Source organism: Gallus gallus, chromosome 1 (assembly GCF_016699485.2).
Source record: "Gallus gallus isolate bGalGal1 chromosome 1, bGalGal1.mat.broiler.GRCg7b, whole genome shotgun sequence".
In the NCBI taxonomy this organism is placed as follows: Eukaryota; Metazoa; Chordata; class Aves; order Galliformes; family Phasianidae; genus Gallus; species Gallus gallus.
Window position 1 is genome coordinate 56,628,531 of NC_052532.1, and position 11,490 is coordinate 56,640,020.

Here is an 11,490-nt window from a genome sequence, read left to right on the forward strand (position 1 = left end):
CTTATCTCCTCTGGGTGAAGCATTTTGGTACACAAGAGGACTCTGATCTTTGAACATACGTGATCTGAGTAGAAAGCATGCTCCACAGATGGAAACTAGATATTATGACAGTGGTGACTGAGAGATTGTCAAATTATGCTGAAACCAAAACATGACAAAGTGGTTTTTTTGAGCCATCTCAATCTGTTAATGTGTAAACAATTCATCTTGGCTGAATATCAGAATGAAATGTTTTGACACAACCAATTCAAAATGCTTGATGTCTTCCAGTCAGTTAACTTCAATATTGTGAAATGTATCCTTCCCAAATTGGAACGATTCACATATGGGATAAATGCCAGTATTTGTTGTGCTCTGTTGTAAGGCAAGGCAACCAGCTGCCATGGTGCACCTGAGAGAGTTCTTCAGAAATTCTAGGTTTTGCTAGTGGAAAATGTTTGTCAAGCCAGGACTTGCGGTTTAGCACCATCTTCTAAAATAAATAAAAATAAAAAACATTAAAATCCACACTTCCTCACTCAACTACCTCTCTCTTAAGTTGGCCATTAGCAGACAACCAGTGTTATTTTTCACCTGCCCTTTACCCTCAGAACCTACCTCTTGCCTTTTACAGTGTTCCTGGACCATGCATCTTCCTTGAGAATGCAGTGTTTAAGATGCAGCCTGAAGTGCCTCTACCTTTGCTGCATGCAGGCATGAATATGCCTTTCTTTCCTGAAAGGAGTCATCCCAAAGCTTCTTTGTACACTCTGTTACTGGTGCTATTAACCTGGCAGTGCGTCTGCACCTCAGCCGAACTAGTGGGTTTTGAGGAACAGGGACAGCCAGACTTAGTCTGGATATGGAAGCCAGTTGAAGAAATAACCAATTAGATCTAGATCTGAAATGTGATCGATAGACCTGAAAAATGATCCTTCACTATCCTCTCCTTAAATGCACAGGTATACTCTGCCTGCTCTGCAGGGAAGATTATTCAGGGCAGGTAGTATCAGAATCAGCAGAATGGTCCTCCACTAAGGCTTCCTCTCTTCAGGGAAGAGAAGAGCTTCACTAGGCACAGCATGAGTACATCAGTGATGTGATACCCCAGGAGGCTCACTTGTTCAATCTGACCTCTTCACAGGTGGCGTGACCATCCAGAATATCCCTTCAACGATGAATACTGAAAACAAGGCATCCAGGCAGCTTCCTAACCCAACATCAGACTTGGCTAAAAGAGACCCAATGTTTGGTGCTTCCTTTTTCTGGGAGACTGTTCAAATCAGCATTAAAACTATGAATTCTACCTCTTCTTGTCTTATCAGTTGGTTATTTATGCTGAAGAGCAGATCTGTGTAAGCTGGTGAGTCTAGATTTTTGGCCTGAGAGGCTTCAACACCATGAACATTGAATTTGCAAAGCTGACAACAAATAAAACTGAACATTTCTCGAGAACAAACTTATTCATTCTAGCCAAACAGTATTCATTCAAGGGCACATTCTCCATCAAATGTGAAACAAGAACTTCTTCTTCAGTAGATATAAAGCATCATCATACTGTTTCACAGCTCAAGTGAAAGTTAGAAGCAGGGAGCTAATATATTTACATGTACACAAACTTGAAATACTAAGTATCCATTAATACATGAAGTGAAGCATATTTTACCCTGACCAGAGTATTTGCTGACACTCCATTCCACTAGTTCAGGCCCAAACACATAGGTATGTTCATTTCCCTTCTAACTCAGCTGAGGAGGCTCAGTGAATCACAGACCAGTCTGGTTCTACATTTGAGCTGCTATGTAAAGGTGGTATTGCATAGCATGTTGCATATGCATCTCATAGCCATCCTGGACCCACCACTATCGTAAATACTTTGCAAGAGCCTTGTCTCCTTAAGATAAAAATCCCTGAACCTTCTTTCTTGTTCCATAAGCTGTAATTCACAACAGAAAATTTCTACTTTGGAGTTCTTACAGTCTTTTAGCTTCTGGGCAAGAAAATTCTGAATTGGTAAACTAAGTTTTAAATTAGGAGAATATTGTCTTTGTTAAATACCACTTTTGACCATGCTTTGAGATCACAGAGAACCAGCAGGTCCAGGAAAGAGGTAGAAATAAGACAGAAGGAACTAGGCTGAAGCCTAGACATTTCCTTCTATCTTGTCCTCAGCTGCCTGTAATGCATAGACAAAAGCATGGACATCAGCATGAAGAAGACTAACTCCTACAGCATGAAATTTTCTTTCAGAACAGCTGTTTGCTACACTAGTTCCCAGAAAAAACAGGCAGCTCTTCCAAATGGATCTGGTGCCAGGCCAGCCCAACAAGCTCAGTGGGTGCCTCTAGAGAAGCCAGACCCCTCATAGGGTGATAGCCTTTACATATCATTTACAGATCCATTTATAAAGCTGTGACAGCAAAGGCATATTCTGTATGCTTCAGGTTACCCAAGGGTGATTCTCATTTTATTCCACTGCATACTTAGACCACAGAGTGAGAGGACAGACCTGAGGAGGAGAAGGAACAGATACATTCAGTCTTCTGGTGTTATATCATACCCAAGGTAAGGTGAAGCTCTGCACACAGAACCACCATCATAGCCCAGCTTTGCCACTCACAAAAGGTGAGGGCCTGGTCAAAATCCAAGCAAGAAAATGTAGAGTGCCAAAGGGGGATGGAGTGGGGGGAAACAGGGTGACAGTAACCACCATACCTAACATTATTCCAGTTACTTCATAAGCACAAGCCTTAAATAGAGCTATTAGGGCTCAGCTACTGAACAGTAGCACTGTACAAATTTTTGCACTGTAACTTGACCAGGTGCAGGTCTCTGGCCACAGCCAACATTCAGGCCAGCTTTGGCAAAGGTCTTGTTTTGAACACTGCAAATGTCAGCTAATGCCCAGCTTAAATGTTCATACTGGCTTCTTCTCAGCTATCTGCCCTTCCAGACATCCTCTCCCAAAAGTTAAGCATAGCCCTGGGTTCTAATAGAGCTCCTTCACGTGACCTTGTAAATGTGAGTAAAGACAATGATACACTGAAGTCTCTCTAACAGAAAACATCCTACAACCAAGTCATCAATCTGTACTGAGTGAACAGGCAGGATGGAGTGTGAGAACTTGTCTGGCCCATGCAATGCCAGCAAATCCCTTTCCCCACTGCTTCCCCCCGCCACTATTTTAATAGGGCTCTCCTCCACATTGTCTAGTTTGAATCCAATGGCAAATATTCAGTTTCTTCCCAGGGGCACATGCTCCCATAGTCATTTCCATCAGTTATGAAACTGCTTCTGACGTCTAGCCTAGTTTTCCCCTTCACTTTGCTCAGTTTCAGACCATTGCTCCCCATTGTTCTCCATCTTACTCTACAAATAAAAGGCTCAAAGGAGGGAAAATAAACAAGCAGATGGGGGCTTGGGAAACACATTCCACCAGCTACTACACAAAGAGGGGGGGGGGGAAGAGACAGACCCAGCCCCACATCCAATCTGCTCCCATCTGGCAAATTGAGGCATACTGAGCACACTGTGTGGTGTGAGCCAGATCACTCAGTCCTGCCCACTGCCCAGCTCCAAGCAGAAAGCCAAGCACAGGGAGCTCAAGCCCCTGCTGCTCTAATACTAATTGCACATGGCAAGAGTGGATTGAAAATTACACTGGGAAAACTCACTTGCTGTTACCATAAGTAACCGGAGTAGTTAGTGACTCTTCCTGTAGCTGCAAAGTGAAATGAAATCCAGGCCAAGGAAGACTAAAACAGGACATACTTCATAAAGCTAGAGGAAAGCATGAAGGTGGAGAAGAAAGTGACGTGTTGGAATAAGATTCAAAATGCTCATTTCACTTGTGACCTAAACAGAAAACACATTTGCTTTTTAGAGTGGAGTAATCAGCACACAGTTAGGTACTAGCGCAAGTTTTCTGTTAATGGATTCTCAGCAGTGCCATATTTCAGTCCTTCCCAACTTCCTACTCCCCTGAAGCAAAACCCCCAGCTTATAGAGGGCTTTGAGAGTCCAACAAACCAAAAGAGTTTGTTTTAATTTTTCAGTGCCAGACAGACTCCTCAGGGAACCTTAACGCAACATGCATGAGCAATAGTCACAACAGGACAACACATTGCAAATAAAATGCAAAGCAGAACCAAATGGAAAAAAAAAAAGGCAAAGAAAGAGGTGGAAATAAAAACACACGTGTGTACGCACATGCAGCACAGAAGGCATCGCTCAAAGCTACTCAGTTTTTGCTCTGTAGACTGCAAAACTGGAGGTCTCAGATCAGCCTAAATTCACTGAATATAGCAAAGGCAAAATGCTGCTTTGGGACGAATCTGCACTCAACCACAAGTGACGTGAGAGCTCATGATTATATAGAACAAGTTTCAGAGTAGCCTTGTACACAACAAAAAGGCAGCTCTGCTAGCGCAGGGTGCTTAGGACACTGGATAGGATCCTGCTAAAGTTTAAGCACATGAAAATCGGGAGTCACTCTGCTGACTCAAGGCTCACACCAGTACAGGGAAACAAAACAGAGGCCCCAGGGTCTTGATGCAAGAAAATCCATCCTTTTGCATTTTCCCAGTTAAGTCCAACAAGTGCAGTCCTCCCAAGACAGGGAAGACCCTGAGGAAAGCTTGCAGAGTACTTAGTCTACAAAACTCTGCCTTGTTCTTCATTGATCTGTACTTCAGGAACTTTGAAAAGGAATCTCCAACATTTGGAAAGGCACTTCTAAGTCACGGAACAGAAATTCATGCCCCTAGTCAACAAGCCAGTGCTACCCTCCCGTCCCCTGGGAGACACAGTCATCTCAAGATGAGTGGAAGAAACAATGCAGAAGGAAAGTAAACAGTCTCATATGTCACATAGTAGAAATATCCGTGCCATTCAGGATTTCTGCTTTACTGTTTTTCTATTTCTTTTTCCAGTCCTAGCATTTAAAGCAAAACAACACTAAATCTTCCCCAGCAAACTAGAGCTCTCCACTTCAGAGACCATCAAGTTGCTTGGCTCGTGCCCATGCTCAAGAATTGGTCTGCTTGGCATGCAAGACTTGGAGGCAATAAAGTGTTGTCAGAGCATGGCTGAAAGGCAAGGAGTGAGGGGAACATCATAGCTCCATTCACTCAGCAGTTAGAGCACAGAAGTGATGCAGCAAGTCAGGTTTGTTATGGAGGCTTAAACCTACATGTCTCACCTCCTTCAATTACCAAGATGTATAAACTTTTGGAAGGGATCTTTCTCCATCCACCACAACAAGCTTTTTGACTTTGCATAAGAAATTCATCAAGGCAAAAACAGGAAGGACTCAGTAACTGATAAATATAATGTGTTTTCTTGAAAGGGAGATATGTAGTGAAGTCCTCTCTCTACTCTCCCACTACTGACTGAGAAACACTCCCACAGAAAAAGAATCAAAATTTCCTCCCTCCCTCCTCCCCTCCCCCTTGTACTATAGCTCATTCCTATGCTATGCAAGTTGTTCTCTTTGCTGTTTCTTTTGGACACGGCACCATTTATATTATCAAAGAGAATTCTGTGTACTGGAAAAGATGATGTACATACCCTGTCCATCACTATATGTGTAAACATGAATCTCAGTTCTCTGCATGCCTATAAGTTATTACCATAATGAAAGCAAACTCGATAGCTTGGAGTAGCCAAACACTTCTTCCCAACAAGCTGCAGAGATATTACTGATCTGTCTGAATTAAGGCATTGATTTTCACCCACCAAATAAATATCTTTCACCCAAATGCTCCAGCACTCTTGTTAGCAGTTGACCTTGCGTAATTAACCTTGTCTCCTTCAAACCTCATTCCTTTGACTTTCTTTCCAGCCAAATGCATCCATCCTGACTCTGTTCTTTCCCAAGTTTATTTTGCAATAGTTATACTTTGCCCAAATAACAAGTTTGGTCAAACTTACTTGCCAAGCAAGACTCCTCCTCACATGCAGTTGCTCCTTGCAAAGCTCTCTCAGCCACTTGTCCCCATCCTCCTGGTTTCTTCCCACCCTGTGAAGAAAAAGGCCTTAATACAGTCCACCTCCAAGAAAAGGTCACTCTTCCAAGCTATTTCCCAGCTCCATTAAAACTCAGCACTTAAAAAGAATGCTGCACGTGAAGTATTTATTCCTTGTAGTTTTTGTCTTGGAAACACAGATAGGCTGTTCTAGACAATGAAATTTTCAAACTAAAAGTTTTTACTTATTTAAGACAGAGGAAGCATGAGAAGTAATGTTGTATGTCTCTCAGTCATTTTGACCCTGTGAAGAATTAGCTTTATTCCATATAAGGGCAAGACATATCCCACAGAATATAGCTTCTGGCAAAGCCAAAGCAAAAAAAGGGGTAAAAGCAGTGGTGGGGAAGCCAAGGAAGGCAGCTGAGAGCTCCAGAGACTATCTTCTTTAGGGTGGTAAGGAGAGAGGCGCAATTCTCATTTTTCGAACAATAGAATTAGGGATATACATCCACCTCTCTATTTACAACTTTTATCATGGTACAGGAATGATGAACTATTCAGAGAAATCAAAGGGCATTAAGATCAGTCAAGATATGACTTTTTAACTATGCAGGGCCACTCTCTGGAATTCATGTCTACAAGCTGAATAAGGTTGTTGGAGTTTTAACCTAGCAGCTTGTATTTAGGCCAGTGCATGATACCACTGTATCTGATACTGCTGAGGCAGCTAGGCAGGAATGCTGTGGGAAAATGAGAACTTTCCTACCTCACTCTGCATGCTGCACGTGGGATTAGATGACTGAACTCTCAGAGGGATTTGCCTGGGGCCAGGACCACAGACTGCTTAGACTTAATATTGTGCAGTCACATTCAATAAAAGAATGTTTCTAAGAAGGTAAGCCCAGGGCTCCAATAATGCTAGAAAACAGATTTGGAGCTGTTCAGCCAGGAGGCAGAGGACACTTAGGACTGTAGAATCCAGCCCTCTGCAGAGGCCTGCTGCTCATCACCGTGAGGGAGGCGATGGAATGGTGTCTGCCAGCTTCTCCATACACCCTGAACATCCCCTCTGCCACAGACATGCACAGCACCCCTCAGGCACCCAGGAACAACAGGTAGAGAGCACTCAGTAGCCCAAGACTTGCGCAGCAGACACAACCTGGCAGGGAACTTCAGTGGGGCTTAAATAATAAAACAATGCACCCAAGTCCTCTGCATTAGCTCAGCATTAGCCACAGCTTTACTGGCTGTCCTTTAAGAGATTTTTTTTTCAAAACCAATGGATATTTTTGCTACTGCACACACCCAGCCTTTCCTCAGAAAACAGCTCAGCCTCCAGTCTTGCAGGCCCATCCTCTGAGCAGGGAGGAGAAGGTATCCTGCCTTCCCCTAGAGGAACTCAGCAGGCCCATACTTCTGAAGCGGGCTTGCTTCACCCAGCACTTCCCTCTTTCCTCTGTGTCCCAGCAAGCACAAAGTGCAAACGTTTTACCTGAGGGAATGAAAAGGTGCAGTAAAACCAGCAACCCATGCCTCAGCAGCTTGAACTGGAACAAGGACAAGAAAAATACTGGAAAGCAAACAGGCCACCCAGGCCCTCACGCACGGGAGACCCAGAGGCTACAGGGAGCTTAAGTACTGCTAATTTAAGAAGTCACAGGTGCAGCTATACTCAATTACCCTGACCTGAGAAAGGAAAAAGGTGGAAAAAAGCCCAAAAGCAAATTCTGGGTTGGCTGGGGCTCAGGCTGTGAGGTAAACAAGTGAACATGGAAAGTAAAAGTCCATATACGCCTTATTGTCTTTTGACTCATTTTCTTCTTTCTCCTATTCATGAAATTTATTGCAACTCCTTCGGGATCTTCAGTAGGTATATCTGCCTTAGTCACCTGGCTGGGACATTCACAGAAGGAACAATAAATGAATCACACCCTTTACAGGCATCACTATAAAATAAATTCCTCCCCCTCAACTTTCACATGCTACTCAAGCTGAAGCAGCATGCTTTAGCCATTGAGGTTGTCCCAGGGTGGCCTTGCAGGAAAGCAACCTCTGCATAGCTCTGCTACTGCTGCTCTGGAGGCAGTTTGCTCTGAGTGGGCTGCATCAACTCCAGTGTCTGGCCAGGGCCTTGGATATGCCCCTCTGGCACCAGGAGACAGCGAGTGAATCCGTGCCCATAAGGTAGTGTGGTATAGGCACAGCCCTCACACTTCCCCCGCTTTTGGGGGTGAGATGTCTTTGCATTTGCAGCTGTCTTAGATTTTGAAAATGAGAGCAGGCAGCTAAGAAAAAGCACGAAGAAGAAGAAGAAATAACATTCAACACTCCAGGTTCCTTGAGTGGGCTTGAATGCATGGTCTGTACTGGGCTGTTTAGGTGTGATTCTGGAAATCATCCTACCCAGTGTGGGAGAGCAGTAGGTAGAAGCTGTTCCACTACTGTATGGCTTGCTTTGAAGGGTGGAGGTTTTGGATGGTGCAGTATCCACCACCACAGCATCAAGCTTTGGTCCAGCAATATCTGTGTCCCTAAGGCTGCACATAGCACTCCAGTGGGCAGGAGGACCTCAGAAGGCCTGCAAGGGGTAGAAGCATCAGAAGAAAGTTCAGAGATGAGACATGAGCCTCAGTCTATTTAATCCATGAATTAAACATTGAAGTTTTGGTTGTAGGAAGGCTCTCATCTCCAAGTGCCGTTCCTCCCAAAGAAAAGCATGGAGGCTTTCCTTCTGAAAATTTCTTCCTCCCACCGCTTCTTTAGGCTACATGGTAAGTTTAGACAAATCACAACAGTCTGTGCTGGACAACTCTTGCAGCCTTCAGAACAATTACTTTCAGCACTTCAGTTCATCATCAGGGTTAAAGTTTGCTTGTCTTTAACTGTCTACCGTTTATAACAGGAAACCCAAAGAGCACTCCCAGCATCCCACATGCAATTGCTCTTGCCTATTTATAACTACTATGGCACACTAAGATGGGACTTTCCACCTGCCCGAGGAACACCACACTTTGGTGTAATTTCCCAAAGACTGCAGTCCTGCTGGGATCAGTCTCTCTTCTGAGCTGCCCCTTGTTGAAAGCTCTTGACAGAGAGCTATGCAGAAGAGATTAATGTGCAAAGCGACCTCATTCTTTTTCTTTCCTTTCATTGATTTTTTGCTTTCCCTGTATCTTATGTGAACATCGTTAAAAGTTGTATTTTGCTAGTTAGTGTGATGTTTTGTACGAACCTCCTGTGAATAAAACACTGCATGTCCCTGAACAAGCACTGAGAAAGGCTCTTTCTCAGGACTTGCTTATATTTAGTTTTCTGCATTCTAGTAATTCATGAAATAAGATTACTTGTCCTTCAGTACTTCAATAAAACTTTCCTCTTTCAGACAAGGTGGTGAGAATGTTGTAACAGTGCTACAGCTCCACAGAAATGTTTTATCCTTCAAAGGACAATTACTGGTCTGGAAACTTTTCAGCTTCAGTAATTCATGTACAATAAAGTTATAAATGTTTATTTCTTTATGTATGTTCTTATACATTGCCATTCTCTTTATCACTTTATTTATCCTCATTTATCTTCTGTGAGTCTGTATTGTCTTTCAATTTAAGGAAGCATCACATCACAGTGCAGAGGGGACTGCATTTGCCTGGAACTTTGGTATTCACTTCTACTTTCATACCCCATTAAGCAGAGTCCTATAATATTAATTAATACTCAGCGTAATCCTAGCAATTTTTTTTTTTAAATCAGATAACAAATTAAAGTCCATGAATCTGTATGTATACCAAACGTGCCTAATAGTCTAAAGTAAGCAGCCATCTATCTGTTCAAGTAATCAAATAGAACATAAGACAGCTAGCCATAACATATCCAGTCTTATTTACTAGCTCCTTTTCCTGTTCCCAGCCACACACACAAATGGATTGCTAACTCTGAGTGATTTATTTTGCTGGTGTCAGGATAGCCAAACACTGTAATGCCCCTGGAAAGGCTCTCAGGGTTACATTCAACAGCAGCGCCTGCCTGCACCAACAACCACATAGATGTCAATGTCCTACAGAAGCCACTTCTGCAACACTAACACTCACAGGTCCCCATGAGTTTCTGAGAAATATTAGCAAATGCAAGATTTTGGAGAATCTCAGCGATTTACAGCAGGGCTGAGTTGGTACAAAATGTTTTTCCGAGGTCTAAACCAAATCTTCCCCTGCTGCCATTCAGTCTATGCCTCTTCCTCTGTCCAACACAGACTCAGCCATACTGGTGCCCTCATTCCCTCTTGTTGCCCTCAAATAACACACAGCAGCTGCTGGGCTGGGTCTTTTGCCACAGACCTCCAGGCTGTCATGAGGCCCTTGGGAAGATTTTTGAGCCACTTGGCAAACACGGTCTACCAAGTCCTTTGAACTAAACATCTGTGGCACATCTTGCCAGCCCGTACAGGGGATCCGGTCTCAGTGACTCACCTGGTTGCTTCCAGCACCATGTTTTGGTGATGAGCAGCTCGAGTTGGACACCATTTCCACTTTGTGTCATCTGAGGGCACAGCCTGAGCACTTGAGAAAGCAGGATGCCTACGCTCCCAAAGTACACAAACCACCAGTTAGATCAGATCAGGTCATCCAGCAAAAATAATGAAAGGGAACAACTATGGGAAAATTTGCCTATTGGAGAAATTTTATTCTAAACGCCCATTAGATATTGGGCTGGGTCATGCCCTGAAATGGTGAGGGAAAGTTATACTAAAATGAGTTTGATGAATATGAGAGATCACTTTGGACTAGCCAAAAAACAAAAATAAATTATTTCCAGCAAAAGGAAAAAAAAAATTTAATCAGATGAGTTGTCAGCTTTCTGCAAATTAAATTGAAAGAACAGTCCTTAAGGGGAAATTGTTTCAAAATAAAACAAAGGAATAGAAGAGTTGTATTTTGAAAATCTAAAACATTTAACTTTCCACAGCTTTCTCTGTTTGCTTTAGTTTATGCCAATCCGGATTTGCAGAGTACGCGGTCCACCCACCACTTAGGCTGTCCATGTTTTCTCTTGTTTCATTTCTTGTTGGTTCAGTTTGTATCTTCATATGGTTTCCAAGCACCCTGCTTCTTCTTCATGCAATTAGCACTCTGGACATGATTCTTAACTGAAAGGAGGTGGTCACGAGGTGGGGGATGGACTCTTCTCCCAGCTAACAGCAATAGGACAAGATGTAATGGCCTTAAGTTGTGCCAGGGGAGGCTCGGGTTGGATATTAGGAAAGATTTATTTTTTTAAGAGTGGTGAGATATCAGAATAGGCTTCCCAGAGAGGTGGTGGAATCACTGTCCCTAGAAGTGTTCAAGAAACATGGGGGTATGGCACTAATGTGTATGGGGGGGGGTTGGCGATTGGACTGGTTGATCTTAGAGGTCTTTCCAACCAAATGATTCTATGATTTGTGGAAGATGTGCTACAGAAAGAGATGCCAAAGACATTGGGCAAAACATGCACTGAGTCCCCACTCAGGAACTTCAGAGTCCTCCTATATTTGCTCTTAAGAGGCTAC

The 11,490-nt window shown here is 43.3% G+C and overlaps 1 protein-coding gene and 1 long non-coding RNA gene across 3 annotated transcripts in view; one reads left to right on the forward strand and one right to left on the reverse strand.

The window, feature by feature from the left end:
• AKR1D1 (aldo-keto reductase family 1 member D1) overlaps nt 1-1,285 on the forward strand; it is a 33,984-nt gene extending 32,699 nt beyond the window's left edge. For both annotated transcript variants that reach the window (NM_001277393.2, XM_015285521.4), the window contains one exon: nt 1,124-1,285. In NM_001277393.2, the coding sequence (NP_001264322.1) occupies nt 1,124-1,166 (43 nt within the window). In that variant the 3' untranslated portion in view covers nt 1,167-1,285. The remainder of the gene's footprint in view (nt 1-1,123) is intronic.
• The window catches only part of LOC112533565, a 93,702-nt gene that overhangs the window by 56,322 nt on the left and 25,890 nt on the right, over nt 1-11,490 (reverse strand). The window contains exons 5-7 of the long non-coding RNA XR_005844235.2: nt 10,412-10,519; nt 8,352-8,526; nt 5,911-5,998 (exon numbers count right to left, since the gene is read on the reverse strand). This is a non-coding gene — a long non-coding RNA (uncharacterized LOC112533565). The remainder of the gene's footprint in view (nt 1-5,910; nt 5,999-8,351; nt 8,527-10,411; nt 10,520-11,490) is intronic.